A 19,428-nucleotide genomic window follows, 5' to 3' on the forward strand; every position below is an offset into this window, starting at 1 on the left:
ATACAAGTAATTTTAAGATTTCATATTACTGATAAACCATTCTAAACATAATAAACAATTTCTGAATTAAAGAACTGACGTCGCTACAATTTTGTGTCAATAAACTTTTTTTCTTTTTAAATACCAGAGACGTTACTCTAAAAATCGAAATCTGACATCTAGAATCGAATGCATTGATTACTTGTGAATAAAAATCATCATAAATTAATAAATGTGTTTCAAGTTCGATTGACAAATGTTTCAAGTCAGTATCGATTAATTCACTTAAATCGATGTTTTTAAGCAGGTTACCTCTCTTCGAAGATAAAATTGATAGACGTCAAATGATTGGCTCAACTATAACAGCTATGCAAGAAAAATAGATTAAGAGCGAGCGCCCACGAGCAACTTAGTTGCCCGGCAACTATTTTGTCTCTGTCGCTGTCTCCTCGCAAAGTTTTGAACGATGCGCTCACGAAAGCGACAGCAACGCAACTTTTTCTTTAAAATTTTCTTCATTTATCAACATGGTTTTCGAAGAGACGGTTGTGGTCTGTGCTCTTGTCCCGCATAGTTCCCATTCCCGTGAGATTTCCGGGATAAAACTTATCCTATGTGTTAATCCAAGTTACTCTCTATATGTGTGCTAAATTTCATTGTAATCGGTTCAGTAGTTTATGCGTGAAAACTGAAAACCATACATACCTACAAACCTTTCCTCTTTATAATATTAGTATAGATATGTAATCGTAATTGTAAAAAGTAAATTAGTTTTTATATAATACTTTTTAGTGTATTTTTCAACACGAATCAAACGAGCCCAAACTCGATAAAGTTGAGTCAATATATTACTAAGTTCCTATGACCACCTTCCGACTCCATCATCAAATCAGCTCTATGTCATAATAATGTTTCATCGTTATCCAATTTACATGCGTATACAAAATTTCAGCTCAATCGGTTACCTGGAAATGAATCAAAGTTACTTGCTACATTTCAATTAAGTCATCGAGACCAGACAAAAATGCTCATAAAATAAAAACTACTGGGCTTATCCGAATAAAATTTATGGGACCAATTCCACACCATTTCGCATCAAAAAAAAAAAAGAATCACGTAAACCGGTTCAGAAACCTTGGAGTAATTGGTATACATACATACAAAAAATATACCGGCCGAATTGATAACCTCCTCCTTTTTTTTGAAGTCGGTTAAAACTACTGTGTACGAGAATAAATACGTTGACATAAATACGTATTATCGCTACGCCGGTACGCGGCAACTGGCCGGCGGCCGCCGACAGGCAACATTTTTGTCGCCGTGCGCGCACTTGCATTGAAACCAATAGATAGGGCGACAGTTGCGTCGCGGGCTTGTCTCCGAACCCGCGGACAAAAAAGTCTCCCGGGAGTTGCGTCGCTACGTACGCGCACTTTCATACTAGCCCATGGCTGGAGAGACAAAATAGTTGCGGAGACAAAATTGTTGCGGAGACAAAGTTGCTCGTGGGCGCTCGCTCTAATAATTTGTGTTTACCACAGAATAGTAAAAACAAGTGGTTACCATTTTCCTATATACATTATCTATATTTGACAACATCAGCTGTCATTTGATATCCGTCAAATTGAGCACATCTAAACATCTTTAGTCTATTGCCCACAGCCCAATGATCCATCGTCCATCCGTCGTCAAAAAAGAAATTACAAAGTAAAATTGCCAACAGGCAACAAGCAAAAACACCAAATTACTCCAAGAACTATCTACGGTAAATTTGAATCCATTTTTATAACATGAAAGCCAATTGAAAGAAGTTTGTATAAACATTTCCATAAATTTTGAAACAATTATTACTTGTCCACAATGGTAAGTTAATAATCATGTTTTTGGAGATAATTAATCATAAATACTGTATTTCTCAGTATATTTATGTTCAAATAACTAAACGTATAATCACTTTACTTTGCCATTAAATAACATTTACGACAAATTGCTTATTTAATGTTTGCAGATGCAGTTTATGCTTCTATTTAGCCGACAAGGCAAATTACGACTACAGAAATGGTATGTGGCTCATCCAGACAAGCTGAAGAAGAAAATCACCAGAGAATTGATTACCACTGTTTTAGCCAGAAAGCCAAAGATGTGTTCCTTCTTGGAATGGAAGGATGTTAAGGTTGTTTACAAAAGGTGTGGCTCTCATGTTATGATCTTAAATTTGTTGTTTTAATTTAGTTTTTAAGAACGTATTATTTTATGCAACTTAATATGGTTCAATTAAACAATAATATATTCACTAGTAAAAATATATTTTAATGAGTCATAGCCACATAGTGCTCTTTATCATTAATAACTTTTATTTAATTATTGAGTGGTAATTTCATAATAACTGAATCATTTAAAAAATTATAAAAACAGAGAGACCAGGCCTAAAATATTAATATATACTATTTTAAGTGTTGTAAATATGGAACCTAAAATAGACACAATAAATAATGTTTACCTGATCAAACCTATAATTTCAGATATGCATCATTATACTTCTGCTGTGCTATGGAACAAGAGGACAATGAGCTGCTCACTTTGGAGCTCATTCATAGATACGTTGAGCTACTTGACAAGTATTTTGGCAGTGTAAGTCATATTTAGTACCATTAATGTCTTAAAAAGGCTTATAGCCTTAAATGTGGCTTCACAATGTGCAAGCACCCTTAATAATATACTAATGAGTTATATGCAACAGTTTAACAACATTAAATATTCCTCATTCTGCTTCAAACATGTAAAACTTTGATTTGATAAGAACTTCCTGTATAAATATAAAAATATAAAAAAGATATGGATATAGAAAAGAGAAATAAATTATCGGTTAAATGTTTAACTACACTGATTTATATGTAAATCTTAAATACATATAAATATTTTTTTTTCTAATGAATGTTCTATAAAATTTTCAGGTTTGCGAACTAGATATAATTTTCAACTTTGAAAAGGCGTACTTCATCCTGGACGAGTTGGTACTTGGCGGTGAATTGCAGGAAACGAGCAAGAAGAACGTCTTGAAGGCCATCGCTGCACAGGATCTGCTCCAGGAGGTCAGTAGTCAGGATAATGAACTTGTCTAATATCTCTTTTTTATGCTGCCTTTCCGGACTCTTCTATTGTATTCAATGTTCATATTAATATTAGTTTGGTATATTTTGCTCAGACTTCATTTAACCTGATTAAGTGAACAAAATGAAGTTTTTTAAATTTTTAAAATTTACAATTAAGTATAGATAGGTTGCCCTTTAGATGGTAGGACCAAAAGTGTCTTTAATAAGCCAGTGTTTTATATTTGTATTAATTTGTAATATTAGTGGTAACAATATTTAATAATATGGAGTACCAAAATTGAGTTCTATAGACTAGTTAACTAGTAAATATTATATTATACAATTTCAAAGAATTCTCTTAAACTTACAACATATCTTGGTGTGAATCATATCAATTTGAACAAAAATAAATGATTAAGTAGTAATATTATAAACAAATAGGGCTATAATGTAAAATTGGTATATCCATTAATGTTTCTGATCATATCTCTAGTCAATACGTATCTGCGAGTTGTTAATTAAATTTGCTTTAGGATAAAATTGATATTTATAAAATGTGGACCATTGTGATTGATGAGTGGCCTCCGTAGTGCCTTGTAGATGTTTAATTATAGTAGGAGCACTGCCTTTACGAGTTTTATATTATAATGTATCACTGTAATGTGTTTTTCCAAAAATATGTAAGAAATTTGATGCCCCAACAGTGAATAGTCCACATAACACTCTAAAACAGTAAATAAACAACACTTTGGCTTCAACTACTCTTTAAAATGCTAGCTGAAAGTTGTTTTATAACACAACTGACTTCACTTAAACAATCTGTAAATACAACACATAGAGTAATTTCAACTATAAAATATTAAAAGCAGCCCTAAAGTTAGTTTCTCTATTGCACTGCACTCGGCTAATTTTTCCCCATTTTCTGTGGTGTATGCATGCTCCGATGGTGGTCAGGATTTAATCGACGGACTGTGGCACTGAATATTAACTCAACTGTGAAGGTTATAAACGCTTTTTTAATTTAGGTCTGTAGTTTTAATGCTCAGATAAATGCCTTGGAAATCGTGATTGTTTATGCTTCATCAAAGTTTATGGTCATGTTTTAGAATGATTCTATTGGAATAAAACCAGGATAAGAGCAAGACTACTTGATATCTATACAAGTAAAATATAATATGTACATTCAATAATTAAAAACAATGCATCCATACAGAATAGGCAAATAATTAGTTCACGAATATTTACAAACAACGAAAAACATGTACAGATACAAATGTTGTATTGTTCTTAAACCTTGTCTTAGTCTGGTGTTACTCCAATACAATTTGAGTCCATAAAAACATAAAATCATTTATCTGATCGTTAACAAAACCCCGTTTAGACATGGAATGTTGTCATTCAGCGCCAATTATCATAAGTTCATTGTTCAATATGATTGGAAAAAAGCGTTTATATATAAAGGCTTTGGCTTAACTCGTGCATGCATTGGGCTTTAAAATATTATCTTACATATAAAACTTACACCACACAAGATGTCATTGCTTATTAAAAAATTGCATGAATCTATTTCATCTTATTTATTCAGCTTAAATCATAATAATAGACTTTCAATACGAATAAAATAATAATAAAACTAGTCTCATAGCAGTTCACAGACTATTGTAGTCTGCACTTATGTAGAAATAAACGAAAGTACATTTTTCTTAGCTAATAATATTAGAAATGCAATATAATTCAATAATACTTTTATCTACTTCAATACATATACCACATAACACATAGTAGAACTCGTCATTTATCTAGAATTTTATTAATAAACTCATATTGTTAGTTTTAAGTTATTACATTCTAATTCATTTCAATATATTATATTCTTGGTTTATAGTATTCTAACACACTCAGGTTATAAACGAGCTTATATATACTAATTATTGTATTCGGATGTATTTGGAAGAGCTTTCTGTCTTAGATCGATTGTATTTATATAATGTTTAAAGTATTGTTAAGATTCAGCGTCGAGTTGTTAGTGTATGGCCGAGCGCTTGGTATATTTTGTGTAGCTTAGTTTTATCGTATTGTATCGTGGACATTGTTATACCTTTGATGTATTAATACCATATTTCGTAACTGTTAAATGTCCTAAAGGGATAACTTGCTTTCTGTATGTTTATTATTTATATATTTTCATAAATTTTCTTTTATACATCCATTAATTCGTTCGCTTTTATAATCATGCATGGCTCTTGGTAAAGGTAAAACAATGACCCAACTATTAATCGTGGATGTTGCATTTATTGTAATGGGTTGTCATAAATATATTGTTGAGAACTAAACGTCTTTTCTTGCATGATCCTGCTCCTAACCCTAACTGAGCATGAGCTTTTGGGTTTTTTTTTAATAATAATTATTAAAATAATAGGTCTATTAGTTTCATACATGTTAAAAGCTCACGCTTCAGATTTATAAGCTAATACAATTAATGGGCATTGCATTGCATTTAACTAACTTGTGGTGAAGGAAGCATGTTTAAGTGTGGGATATTGCCTACATTAATTTATTAGTGATTCAATAAAATTACAATGTTCTTTATAAATACATATATAGATTTCAACACTGGCATTGATATTAGAGTACTAGTTAACAATACTAAATTTCTATTCCATCCTTAAAAACATTTAAAAATTTGCTCTAAAAACATGTGCAATATACGAAATAGATTTACAAGCAAAATCTGGTTGGGTGGTATTTGATAGGACGAGACGGTGGACGATGCCCTCCGCGAAGTCGGTCTGCTCTGAGGTCCGACCTCCGCGCCTGAGGGAGTCAGCTAGAGAAACTCTTCATGGTTTAAGGACGCTAAAATAATAATAAATGTGAAATACAGTGTGCGGGTTGTGTTTGAAATAGGTACAATGTTAATGTGACCATTTTGTAAGGACATGCGTAAGTATGATAAAATCTAGAAGGGTCTTAATGTTTAGAATTCAGATACATGGTATCGATTTTGTATAAGTTAGCGTGCAAGTTTGCCCTTCTTAAGTGTAATTGGTGCAAAAGCTCTCTGAAGTTTTTGTAGTGAGCAATTCATTTTTAGTCATTTGACTATAAAAATATTCCAGACATCACATTCAATAACGTATTATTTAGCCAAAGCGGACCATTCTCTAGAAGACAGTTTAGAAGAGCTGTTTATTTAATTTTAGTTTTATTGTTTTGTTTGACATTCGCATAGATTTATTTTTAACGTTAATTTTTAAAGATGATTTTATTTTATTAGTTTTAGTTTGAAGTACCTATTTGTGTTATGTAAATTGTAATGCATCGAATTTATATTTTCTTCTATACATATTGTATTTCTTTTTAATTTTTATGAATTGACTCTTATAATTTGATGACAATTAATTTGTATTTTTAAGAAAGTCATTAACTAATATTTATTTATATTTTCTCTCTATCTCTCTCTCTCTATGAGTATTACAATATAGAAAATGTTAAGTATGCCTGTAGTGCTAAATTCCAATTACCTGATACTATTGTAATGTAACTACTTACATACTATTATTATAGTATTTCTATCTTTTATACTTATTCATTAAATAATAAAAAAATATGAAATATTAACTTGTATTTTAAATTTTTCGACGTTCATATTAAAATTAAAGACTTTTTATTTCTATTTAAAGTACTTACCTACCTATAGTTAATAGTTCCACAATAAAGGAGGTACACTTCTTCTCAATCCCCTCAATATTTTAGAGATGTGATTTTATACCTGTAACTCACTCAAATCTTCAGAATAGTGAAAATTATTTATTAATTCTAGGTACCCATATCTATAATTTCTTGGTTACTTATTGTGTAATAATATTTAAATATCATCATATGGGTGGGACAATATTATAATAGAAAAAAACTACCTACTCCGGACATGTCAATGACCTTATTAAAAGTTAGGTACTTACATATTGATTATGAAGCTGATTCAATTATAAGTTGACTTTGGTTATGACGCTATACAGTATACTTATCACAGATAATAAATTAGTATTATAATACACCATTGATAAAATGTATAAAGTAAGTCCTTATGACGAAATTAATTACCAACATTTTGACTCTTCTAGAAAGCTAGTAATTCACAATAACGCTTTATTACAATAAATATTACTTATCCCTTCTGGTCCACGTCATAATATATTATCTGTATTGTATTTAAAAATCGAACACGAAACGGCGTTTCCCGCCGAAAAGCGATGGCTCGGTTTAACACGGCCACGAGCGACACTGGCTCAGTGATGACACTTGTTCCAGGAGGAGACTCCGCAGGGCTTCTTCGAGGATCACGGGCTTGGATAAATCTACGGAGACTACGCAACAGCAGCCGCAGCGCGAAAAGAACTTTTAGGTTATCTCATGCAGTAATTTGTTAGAAATCCATTTATCTATTGCTATTATTGGTTATATTTAAGATGTTAGTGTTTATTCTCTTTGTGATTGGCTTAATTTCTGGTAGCTATGTTATGTTTTATTGAGCACAAAGTTGTAGCGTTACGCGTTTGGTTTCTTTTATTTCAATGTACTTAAAGTTTAAAAGGCACGGTTTTATTTTTTTGGCACGGTTATGTTACATATTATATGAAAGGGATTTATGAGAAGTCTGTATGTAGGTAATAAAATAATTTTTACTAGAGGTCCGCCCCGGCTTCGCCCGTGGAACATATTTACGTTTTCTCTACATAAGAACCATCCTCGTACTTCAAGGAATATAATAGAAAAGAATTATCGAAATCGGTTCAGCCGTTCACACGTGATGCCGTGACAACGCGAAACGGGTGCAGACCCGCCGCCTTTTTATAGCTCCCGCCGCGAAGCGCGTCGAACGCGGCAACTGATACACAAAAATAATCCTTATGGCATGATTCTGTATTCACGCGCGATTACTTGCGTATTTCATGTATAACTTTGGTGTTTCTACACCGATTTACATGATTCTTTTACTATAACCTGCCCAGGAGTATGAAGAATAATTGTGCCAAATTTGGTTAAAATCCGTCGTGTAGTTTCTGTTTCTATAGCGAATATACAGACAGACAGACAGACAGACAGACAAAAATTTTACTGATTGCATTTTTGGCATCAGTAGCGATCCCTTATCACCCCTTCATAGTTTTTTTTTAAATATATTTCATGTACAGAATTGGCCTCTCTACAGATTTATTATAAATATAGATAATGCAGACATACAATGTATAAAAATGGTTTCTATACAATTTTTACTGCGCAGTTAGTTTTTAATCTTATCTGTTAATTAAGAATCGCTTTTGATGGATTATTTTTATCAAATGAAATTCATAACGAGTATTACTTTAACAAATTTAGTAATACATTTAAATTATTGATACTGATAAAGTTTTAATCTTGGACGTATGTAAATTAAGCATTTAAAGTCTTACTTATCGTTATTTACTAAATATCGAATAATAATTCAGTTTTATAATTATTTAATATTTAAATGGCAGCTTTTAAAAATATTCTATATAATAAAATATTCTTGTGCTGCTATTATTCATGAAGTATTATTAACGAGTGTCAAGTAATGGATGCCAATAATAATTAAAGAAATATCCAAACTATATTATGTATAATAACGAACAACATTTTATCTTATTGTTAAATGAATTCTGTTGTGAAACAAATATAGAATAAGTAATGTATGAAATATCGGTATTATTAAATACTTATTTTAAAATGGGATTTTCATTGAAACGAACCTTTTAAATAAAAAAGCTTATATTTCAAAGATCACATATAAAGGCATACAAAGACTGATCAGTCTCATCATAATATATGAATACATTTTCCATTATAAGTAATAAAATATCACCAAAACAATGTAGATAAGTATAATATCTTCATTGTGGTTACACTTAAATAATAATTATAATTATTAAATAATAAGAAAAGATTATAAGAATCATTGGTCTCCCTCTGATTTTGCTTCGGGGGATGATTTTACAATTTCTGCAGTAGGGGGAGCGGTGGGTGTTTCGTTTTTAGTGGGGGGGACATTTTTGGCGGGTTCCGCAGACTTTTGCTGTTTCTTCTCGTCCATGATTTGTTCCCTGAAGTGCTGCTCGCCTGTCACTTTGGCGAGGTGTATCGCTGCGAGCAGAGCCATTATGTAGCGACGGACGTCCAGTTCGATGCCTGTAATGTAAATAGAATTTTAGAAATTGGTAAGTAAAATATCCAAATGGATATTTGGGATACAAGACTGCTAACATTTGTGACACTCTGTAAAACTATTAATTTAACACTATAAAATGCCAATGTAGTCATCACCATGTAGGCAACTAATCTATGGTGGTACATAAGTAATAGAGTAAATTTTGCAAGGACATGGAAATGCTGAAACATAAATAAGGCTGTCAAATTTTGACATAGACATGTCCTATGCCTAAAGATTAGGAAGATCTTTCAAGATACCTTACACTTACCATTAGCTCTTAGTTGTGTGACTCTCGCAGCAAGGTTGACTCACAAACGGCACGCGGCTACCTCGCCAAGCCGCCGCACCGTGTAATGTCTTTCTAAATACCACTTGCCATACTCCACAAAGAACTCTCTAGAAACTCCATAATTCCTCTCCTATATATTGGTTTATCCCTGAAGAATTCCCAAGAAATTCTACCTGCTCCCAAGCTTCCCAAGCACATCATGCCCCTTGCTTCACTTACCATTACTCCTCAAAGAACTATCTAGAAGGTCTATGTCCCTATAACTTCCCACTTTACACTACATATGTCACTCACCATTAGCTCTTAGTTGTGTGACTCTCGCAGCAAGGTTGGCCCACACACGGCGCGCGGCTACTGCGCCGAGTCGCCGCACCGTTTGCACCGTGTGCAGTGTGGGGTCGTTCTCGAAGGCTATCACTTCGGTGCCAGCTGGAAGTAATCGTTAGATTGAACTCTTCGATGTTTTTAGACACTTTTATTTATTAATTTCCCTTTTTGTTCGAATGGTGTTCAACTATTCGAGAAATTTGGAATGGCGGAAATTAATTTGGACAATTATGAAATGGAAGAAGTTTAGACACAGCATCTTACATTGTTTTTGTGTATATTGAGAATGAAGTCGGATAAAAATGAGTGTTTTACTTTTGCACAATAATCTAACAATTGAAGAAAATCTTTGTAAGTATTACAAAAAAATATTTTTATACTCCTTGAAAAACATAAAGTTAGGTTCTTACCAGGAGTTTCATCTACAGCAGGTGGTAGATAATGATCCAGCAGTCTCATAGCATACACTGCACCACTGTCCACACCCTGAACTGCTTTTTGGCCATATGCCGTAGACAATAGAGCATTTGCCTTCACCCAGGTCAGCTCTTTGAGTGACTTGACGCGCTGTTCTGCCGCATCACGCGCTCCATACACCTGGTTGGTGACATTTACCTTTAAATTATTGGTATGTGTAAATTGTTAGTACTAGTGTTAGGGGAAAGGTAGAACAATAGAACAGGCTTGTGTTAGTTCTACTTGTATACGTAGTATATTATTATTAGTCTGTGGTTCTACTAAGGAAAAGGTAAGTGTTATGATAGTATGGGAATAATGTTGTAAGGATGCTGGTTTCTTTAGTTTGGGGTTCTTTCTGATCAATTTATAAGGAAGGTTAAATAAACTACGTTTTAGTCATATCGGATAAACTTGAGATTTTCATAAGCTATGTACGTATAATTAGAAATTTTTTGTTAGTGTGTCCAAATATTGTTAATTTGTAGAATTTATGCGTTAATTAATGATAATCGGCGAACCAAGAACAGAAACTGCGCAAAACAATTTAAATAGTTGTTTGTACAAAAAATCTGTGAATTTGTCCTTGGCAGGATGTAATGAGTACAATTTCAAATTAAACTGGTCAACAAACAAATTAATGTTAAACTAACAAGTTAGTAATGGTTTAAGGTACAAGTAAATTGTTATACTAAGAATTATAAAATAAAACTTATAATCCAATGTTTTATATTTGTTCTAGAAATGTTTGATATCATTGTGATAAATTGTTACGTTGCGTTTATTCAAAACACGATTATTACGATTACGAATCGATAAAACCGCAGACGTTTTTAATAACTACAAAGTACCTATAAATACAGAATTATGATTTTTGTTGTCCATATGCCTGTCCATATTCACTTTTATATTGGACAACGCGTATAGGATCGTCCCGGCTCCGCCCGGGCTAACCCACGAAGTAAAAAATTGCCCATGTTTCTTATCTATTTGTGAAAACATCATAAAAATCCGTCCAGTACTTTTGTAGCTTATTCAATACAAACAAAAAATCTTTCTCCTCTGTAATATTAGTGTAGATTTCATTTGTTTCTATATTGTTTCTATTGATAGATTCATTTTTCCATGGGGAGACCCTGAATATTAAAGGACACAAAGGGCTGATATCTCGAAGGTTCCACCGATCCGGGTCAATGTGCGCTCTTATCACTTCCATTGTATAATGTAGGTATCTAATCGACTAAAACGGTTTGAAAAAAATACTGATAATATGCATCCTATTGACTTTACTTTTTTATCGTGACCTTTGAATGTGGAAATTAGATCTGTGCCAGTTGTTGATATTTTGTTTGAAATAAGACGAGAATCACGTCTAAACTGGAAACGGTCTTTTTTGGTACATTCGTTTGCATAATGCTCATTAACACTGTATCCATATATGGCTCAAAAATATACATGTAAAATTGTTTCAAGGTATGACTAGTCTCTAATATTTAAAAAATATAAAAAAAAACCGATGTCGTGCAAGCGAGACGATATGTAACGAAACGGTATGTGCCATTCTTTACTAAATGTTAAAACATTATGTAAACTTATGGTAATTTTATACAATACGTACCTATCTAAGTCTACAATGTATTGTGTACCAATTCCTACTGAAGACTAGCTTGTATCCAGCTGTGAAAGTCCCGTAAAATCTAAATAGGCATTGAAGAATTAAAGATATTAACAGCAAATAAAAAAAAATATCGGGATGAATAAGCACTTTTATTATTTTTTTTTGTGATCAACTCTATGTCAATTTCTATGGATATTCTATTTTAACTTTCCTCTTTTGAAATATAAATAGGTAGTTCTATTTTTATCTCTCTTATGACCTTGTATGGTGAAACAAGTTTTTTGATTGCATCAATACATAAAATGTTTATTTTAGTACTTCAGTACATACCTACCTACCTAATATATTTTTGCTTTTAGATATATTCAAATAAGGTATTCTGATTACGATTAACGTCTACAATATACCTACCTCTACCTATAGGCTTTATCTACATATCTATAATATCGTCACAATGATAATTTTTATATCTAAAATCATTAGGTACAATCAACAAAAATGACTTTCAAATATCGATATTATCTTCGATACTAACAATACAGCAAATTTTCTCGATTTCTTTATATCTCATGACGTTAATATACATATATACGCACTACCTTGTTATTTTAAAACCATTGTTCTAGTAATATAGGGTCATTGCGCCTGTTCGCGTCCACATGCCTATTCGCGTCCATTTTGCGGATATCTTTTAGAAAATTCACGAAAATAAGTATACTTTAAGTAAAATTGTAATAAGAAAAATTTCCGATAATACCTCAATGTATAAGAGACATGCACACATATTCAAAATATGCCTGCGCACCTCCTATCCTATTTAAAAAAAATATTTAATTTTGGCAATTAAACGAGAGAGCTAAAATGCGCGGGATTTTGAGAAAAAAATAGTGCGCAGCGTCGCGTTTGACGGTAAGTATCTTATTGTTAAATGTGAATTTTTGAATATGTAACTGTTTCTTTACTTTGCTAACAAAACATGGAATAGTATGGATTATGAATCTGCTTATTTCTTTTACAATTAATAGCTAAAATAAGGTGGACGCGAATTACTACACCGAATTTGTACAACTTCCATTTTGCGTCCACGGTGGGCGCAAACTATACCTATAGTGCATAACAATAGAACATATTGCGTCCACATTGTTTTTCATTACGTAGCAATTGTTAAAATATGCAATTTAAAATAGATTGTAAATTTTTGACTAAGACTAAAAGTTGATAATTTAAATTTTCATTCAAATTAGCAAATTTTTATGCTATTTTTTCATTTTAAAATGGGTATTCTACGAATGAGACTAGTATCTTTGAGAATGAGAGTCAATAAGTCTGTGGTTAAGAAAATAATATAAACAAAAAAGAAATTTAATTCTAATTTCATTAGAAACTAAAAAATAGGGTAGGTAGGTAATCTTAATAGAACTGATTATTATTTATTTACATAACGTAACTTTGTTTTTTGTTAATTTTTAGTTCTATTAATGATGAGAAGATAAATATAAATAAGTTTTTCCAGTTTCGTTACAGTGAATTATATTAATAATAATGTTGATTTTAGGGTTCCGAACCTCAAAAGGAAAAACCGGAATCCTTGTAGGATCACTTTGATATCCGTCCGTCTGTATGTCCGTCTGCCGGTCTGTATTTCTGTCAAGACCCTTTTTATCAGTAATGCGTGGAGGTATAAAGCTGAAATTTATATTGAATACTCAAGTCTACGGTCCCTTGAAGCAGTTCAAAAATCAAACTTATAAGCCAAAGCAATCAAAAGATACAGCCGTTTATGTTGCAAATGTTTGCAAATTTCGACATTCGCAAGGGAATCAAAACCTACAGGGTACTTTACGTGAACACAGACACTTGAAGTTTGGTACGAAGCAACGTCTTATAGCACAAATAAGGGAAACATTGAAAAAATAATCATTTACAGTTAAAACATATGAAAAAAAAACAGGTTAATACGGAACCCTCGGTGTGCGAGTCCCACTCGCATTTGGCCGGTTTTTATTGTATAACTATATTCGTAAATAAATAATTTATTAAAATCTAATTTTTATTTGCATTTATCTGATAAAATATCACCCAATACACTCTTAATTCCTTTTCTAAGCTGGTGGACGCGAACTGGTCCACGGGTGGACGCAAACTGGAATTTTTGGACGCGAACTGGGTAAAACGCCTAATTCTGCTATTTGTCTAGATAAATAAAAACCACATGATATTTCCAACACAATTGAAAGTAAATCTTAAAATAGACTATGTAATGAACACGTTACATAAATTTTGCGTTGAAATTTGTTCTGGAACATTTTTATTTTCTCCTTCAAACTTACCAACTGCACTAAGTGGACGCGAACTGGCGCAATGACCCTACCTATTTATTCTGTATGTATGAATTATAAATAAAAAGAATGTATTAAAATATCATTTCCATAATATATGGTAAACTTGTTTACACTTCTATATTATAATGCGCCAAAAACAAGTTGCACAACTGTAATAATTGCTTGCATCAGAAGCCTAGTGGACTTTGGACTGTAGGTAAAATCTAATTTTATTAAATAGTATATTATGTATGTAGGTACATAAGCTAATTAAAATAATATGCTGTGTAAGGAGCATGTGCTTACTCATACTTGTATCCTAATACAGAAGGTGAAAGTAGCAATGTGTTAGTTTGTACTTTGTATTCAACATTTTCTAGGTGTAAAGCTGAACGGCTTTGGATGAATTTCGATAAATAGACACATACATATATTGCACGCCTCATAAGCGAAGCGTTGAGGTGGGTACTACTGTCACTTCGCGCAAAACATCTGATTTTTCAAACTTAAAATGTCTTTATGTATCATACATTGCACTTGTAAGATAATACATACACACACATATTAAGAAAAAACACTATTTTTAACGTTCATGATATTTTTGATGTCATTTTTGTTATTTAAACTAGTTAAAAAACAGTTTAAAAAAGTTCTGTCTTGGACGTCCGTGTGTCTGTATGTGCGGATCCTTTTTCTTGTTAACACGATAGCGACCGAAATACTTTACTAATCGAGTCTTTTTTTTTCTCTTACGCTTGAGTATGCTCAGGAATAGAACCCTTTCATTTTTCAGGGTCTGATTCGATGTGGTTTAATTGTTATTAAATAAACAAAAATAATAATTAATAAATATTTATTAAAAAAAAATTATGAGGCGTGCACTTTTGGATTTTCCAAATTATTTATAATTACGATACAAGTATTTAAAATAAGTTGTGGCTGCAAAGCAAGTAACTATATTTTTTTTTTGCTTAGATAAGTAAAAGTATTTAACTTGAAAGCAAAAATGGGCTGATTATAATTCACATTTCATTTCAATTATTAATTGGCATCAGTAATAATTCATTCATATTTTATAGATGCAATAAACAGGATCAATTTTTGCATTTAGGGCATAGCCATTTTAAGTGATTACTTCTACTGTATTTAAATAATAAATGTTATATCATATTAATTAAGGTCATGTTTATCTAATACTCAATAAAAATCTATCCATGTAGCACTAACTAGTAAGCAAAATACTTGCAAAATAAGGAACACACTTGTACAAATTTATAAGCAAACTTTGTTTGAGTAACTTAATCTGATGATTATTAAACAATTCTGATATTTGGTATTAAATCTTGATGTTAACAAACTTTCTAATAGCATTATGAACTTCAAACTATTTTTTTACATGTAATGAAGTCTTTTTCAAACTCCAGTCTCTCACAACATTATCTTTTACCATATTTTCTATGTTTATATATACCAACCAATATTTTGAGAACTAAATAAAGATCATGATTATTATTTAATGAACTGATGTTAAATCTTCTTCTTCTTCTTCTTTCTTATATATAAAAATGAATCGCAAAATGTGTTGGTAAGCGCATAACTCGAGAACGGCTGAACCGATTTCGATAATTCTTTTTTTGTTATATTCCTTGAAGTACGAGGATGGTTTTTATGTAGAGAAAACGTAAATATGTACCACGGGCGAAGCCGGGGCGGACCGCTAGTCGTCAATATTAATCCATGTTAAAATGATTTGTAAACACTTAAAGTCTTCACTTAAAATATTGAGATTAACGGCACAATATAGACACTAACCTTATTCAACTGTGGAGTAATCCTTGACAGCACTGCTTGTTTTGTAGTTTCTACAATAACTTTCGGCTGCTCAGTGACAATGGGCACTCGCTTCTCAAGCTGATCTAAAGCTGCAGCTACTCTTGCGTCACCAGCAGCGAGTGGTGCAGCGACAAAGGGAGCTGCTGTGTTCGCTGCGAGGGTCACACTCGCTTCTGCGGTGGATAGCGCCCAGTCTAATAGCGAATGTGCCCCTGAACACAGATTGCATGTTAGAATCCAAACTGTTGAGTTTGTTTAGATAAATATGCTTACTTTGTGAACAAGTGACCATTTATAGAAGGTTTTTAGGCTACATGAGATCATGCTACAACCAATAGTCCTATAAATTAACTGGATGAAACCACACATAAACAGTAGTACTTTAAAAACACTTTGAAAATCTTGCTATTAACAACATTATAATTATTTAACTTTTAACTTTATTTCTCAAGAGTTCATTTGTTGATTATCAATTTAATAAGAAATTTCTAAAACCATGCACTCTTTTTATTAGCTTCTGATAAATGCAGGTAGTCTAAAAATAAATTACATTGAATCATCTCAATGGAACATTCTAGCATCATTAGCCTAGTTAAAAATATAAATTGATAGCAAAAATTACCAATGCACAATTGTAACTGCAAATTATGATAATCACATAGGCACAAACTATAACACACATAGGCACAAACTATATTAGAAACTAGCTGTGCTCCGCGGTTTCACCTGCATTGCTGCACTCCTGTTGGTCTTAGCATGGTGAAATATAGCCTATAGCCTTCCTCGATAAATGGGCTATCTAACACCGAAAGAATTTTACAAATCAGACCAGTAGTTCCTGAGATTAGCGTATTCAAACAAACAAACTCTTCAGCTTTATAATAATAGTATAGATATGTACATTTAAATTACCTTTGACTCTACTATATAATGCACCAACTTGACCAACTGCTGCCCCCACTGTGGGTAATGCCATGACCTTTTGCACTGACTGCAACTGTCCCAGCGAAGGGGTGCCTACTTCTGTCGCCATCTGTACAATATATTTTAAAATTATTTACGAATCATTCAGAATATTACTAAGTAATGTGTAGTGTATGCCAAATGATGGTAGTATTTGATGTTGTATGCAATAATTGAAAAAGAACATACAATTCCTAGTAAAAATAAAGGATGATAAATTAATAATCATTTAAAATGGTGGATGACTTCAATACTAATAAGAAATGAACTGAATCGATTGTAATAAATAATTTATTCGAGGGTAATTATGAAAAACACATCGGTTATACAGATCACGACGTCCATTTTAATGCAATTAAATTGTTGCAGTACGAAACATAATTAGATTTGAAACAAGTTACAGAATATTATGCCCATGAATAGTTAGAAAATTACCGGAAAGAATGTACAAGGGGTCACATTGAAGTAACAAAATAACTTACCTCGTTATATTATAATTATTGTTGTAAAAAATAAAATAGTTTACGGATGTCGTTTATGAACTCGCAAATATATTAAAACTTTGTGGAATAATAAAATTAACAGAAATGTTTTTATAGAACACAACTTAATTCGCAAATGAACACAAACTGAATGAAATGAAATGAATAATCATGAAAGTTCGTGAATCGTGAATGAACTGTGAACGCTGAATCATCATAGGTTTATTCCTGGTTAATTCCTCTGAGGGTTGATTAGATTATGAGTTCTAGAGGTCATCAACCAGCTGGAGCGATACATTTTCGTAAATTCGAGATTTCTGTTTTTAGGCTGTAGGTATTTTAATTTATTGGACATTCGAATGACTTAAATTAATGATTTTTAAATACCTAGGTATTTTTTAATTCATTTATAAAAAAATTGGTTTAAACTGTAAATTATTTAAAGGTACAAATTTATACAGAGCTTGAGTAGTACCCGATGATAGTAAATAAATTATAAATACAGTCATTATAATTCGTACAGTATTTTAATTTTGAAACACTAAACTATTTGAACTTATTTGTATTTTTAGCATAGCTCTCAGTGCTAGTCAGGATTAATTCTGCAAATTCTTATCCAATGATCTGTCATTCACTCATACATACAATGAATTGCCATTATTAGACTTTTCCCTTTTGTTTTATAAATCTATGCATAACATAATGTAATTATGCGGGATGAAATTTACTCAATTTATTTATTTAGTACAACAAATTGAACGTCGTATTACGACTCCGTATCAAAATAAAGCATAGTTCTGTGTGCCAATGGTACCGCTTTCCAATAATTGTGATATATAGGTATTTGTAATAAACATTGTTACCCATCGCATTTTTAAATAGGTAGAAAACTAGTACAGAGAAATTAGTAGTTAGTACAATAAAAAGCTTGTCTTTTTTTAATTCCTACTTTGGCAACATTTACAGAATTATGAACGAGGTTTTAGTCACGTAGTTCCTACATAATATCGTTCACCAACTCATCATTCGCTAAGGCCGTATCTACATCTACATTGAATATTGATACATTCTACATTCTACACAACGTACACACTACACTACTTGTTCATGTGTGTATGTACTTATTTTCTGACCTACATTACTTACATCATGTATAGTGCCACAAACTTATCTGACCCGGTGACAGTGTCACTGATGTCGCTTTCTTTTATATCCACTCAAGTGCGGGAGCCATTTTGCAAAAATCGGGTCTTGTGCGGAACCGGCTCCCGGTGCCGCCGCAGTTGGGGTTTTTGGCGGTCCAATATTTTTTTAAAGTCGATTATCTCAGATTCCTTTATCTAGCACATTTGCAAGTATATATGTATATTCATAGATAATAAAATAGTCTATGCCTTGTCAAAACATGGTAACATTTAAATAAATAAAAACAACTTGTAAGTCAAAGCAAATGTACCCTTGTAATTTTTGTTACATTTTGTCTGCTAATAAAAAATTAAAACAGCTGTTCAGTGAGATTTTAATATTTATTGATCCTTTGTTACACTCTTCTTACGAGAAAATAAAAACATCATACCCTCCCATACATTTTTTTTACACATTCCTTGTTTATTTTTTTGTACAAAAAACTACCTACTCAATGTGTCATGAAAAGTGGGCCACTTAAATCATGTGGTTATGTTGTTATCTTGATTTATAGCTAGCCTGTTCTTTCCTTAACATGTCATATAAGTTAGAAAGAGGAAGGTTATTAGACCGTTTTATAAAGCGAACGCAAAACCCACGACTGTTGATCGACCGGGAGCCGGTCGCAACGCACAAGCCCCTGAATGTGGATCG

At 32.1% G+C, this 19,428-nt stretch overlaps 2 protein-coding genes across 3 annotated transcripts; one reads left to right on the forward strand and one right to left on the reverse strand.

Annotated features, from left to right (window-relative positions):
* Positions 1 to 1,640: 1,640 nt before the first annotated feature.
* Positions 1,641 to 7,750, forward strand: AP-1sigma (AP-1 complex subunit sigma-2). 2 transcript variants are annotated; one of them, XM_090101720.1, is made up of 5 exons: positions 1,641 to 1,744; positions 1,988 to 2,166; positions 2,502 to 2,610; positions 2,934 to 3,071; positions 7,383 to 7,750. In XM_090101720.1, exons 2-5 carry the CDS (start codon positions 1,988 to 1,990, stop codon positions 7,425 to 7,427), a joined length of 471 nt encoding a protein of 156 aa, XP_089957846.1. In that variant the 5' UTR covers positions 1,641 to 1,744; the 3' UTR covers positions 7,428 to 7,750. The 2 variants fall into 2 exon arrangements, with proteins under 2 accessions (XP_089957846.1, XP_089957848.1); XM_090101722.1 differs by lacking the exon at positions 7,383 to 7,750 and adding an exon at positions 5,825 to 6,534.
* Positions 7,751 to 8,843: 1,093 nt separating this feature from the next.
* Positions 8,844 to 17,717, reverse strand: Lsd-2 (Lipid storage droplet-2). The gene is made up of 6 exons (XM_090101723.1): positions 17,590 to 17,717; positions 17,057 to 17,177; positions 16,124 to 16,356; positions 10,327 to 10,513; positions 9,884 to 10,018; positions 8,844 to 9,278 (listed from the first exon to the last, which is right to left on the reverse strand). The coding sequence occupies exons 2-6, from the start codon at positions 17,175 to 17,177 to the stop codon at positions 9,046 to 9,048; spliced, it is 909 nt and encodes a 302-aa protein (XP_089957849.1). The 5' UTR covers positions 17,590 to 17,717; the 3' UTR covers positions 8,844 to 9,045.
* Positions 17,718 to 19,428: the final 1,711 nt, after the last annotated feature.

The sequence above is a fragment of the Colias eurytheme genome, chromosome 5, assembly GCF_061535395.1.
Source record: "Colias eurytheme isolate Ceu_HAF_F1 chromosome 5, ilColEury1 Martin Lab GWU primary, whole genome shotgun sequence".
Lineage (NCBI taxonomy): Eukaryota > Metazoa > Arthropoda > Insecta > Lepidoptera > Pieridae > Colias > Colias eurytheme.

Bases quoted from the DNA above. Each gene is read 5' to 3' on its own strand.
- AP-1sigma (XM_090101720.1), top strand. From the start codon at position 1,988: ATGCAGTTTATGCTTCTATTTAGCCGACAAGGCAAATTACGACTACAG. The intron at 2,167-2,501 runs GTGTGGCTCTCA...CTATAATTTCAG, and splicing joins GTTAAGGTTGTTTACAAAAG to ATATGCATCATTATACTTCT. The intron at 2,611-2,933 runs GTAAGTCATATT...TAAAATTTTCAG, and splicing joins TTGACAAGTATTTTGGCAGT to GTTTGCGAACTAGATATAAT.
- Lsd-2 (XM_090101723.1), bottom strand. From the start codon at position 17,177: ATGGCGACAGAAGTAGGCACCCCTTCGCTGGGACAGTTGCAGTCAGTG. The intron at 16,357-17,056 runs GTAATTTAAATG...ATCTGTGTTCAG, and splicing joins ATTATATAGTAGAGTCAAAG to GGGCACATTCGCTATTAGAC. The intron at 10,019-10,326 runs GTAAGAACCTAA...GATTACTTCCAG, and splicing joins TGCTGTAGATGAAACTCCTG to CTGGCACCGAAGTGATAGCC.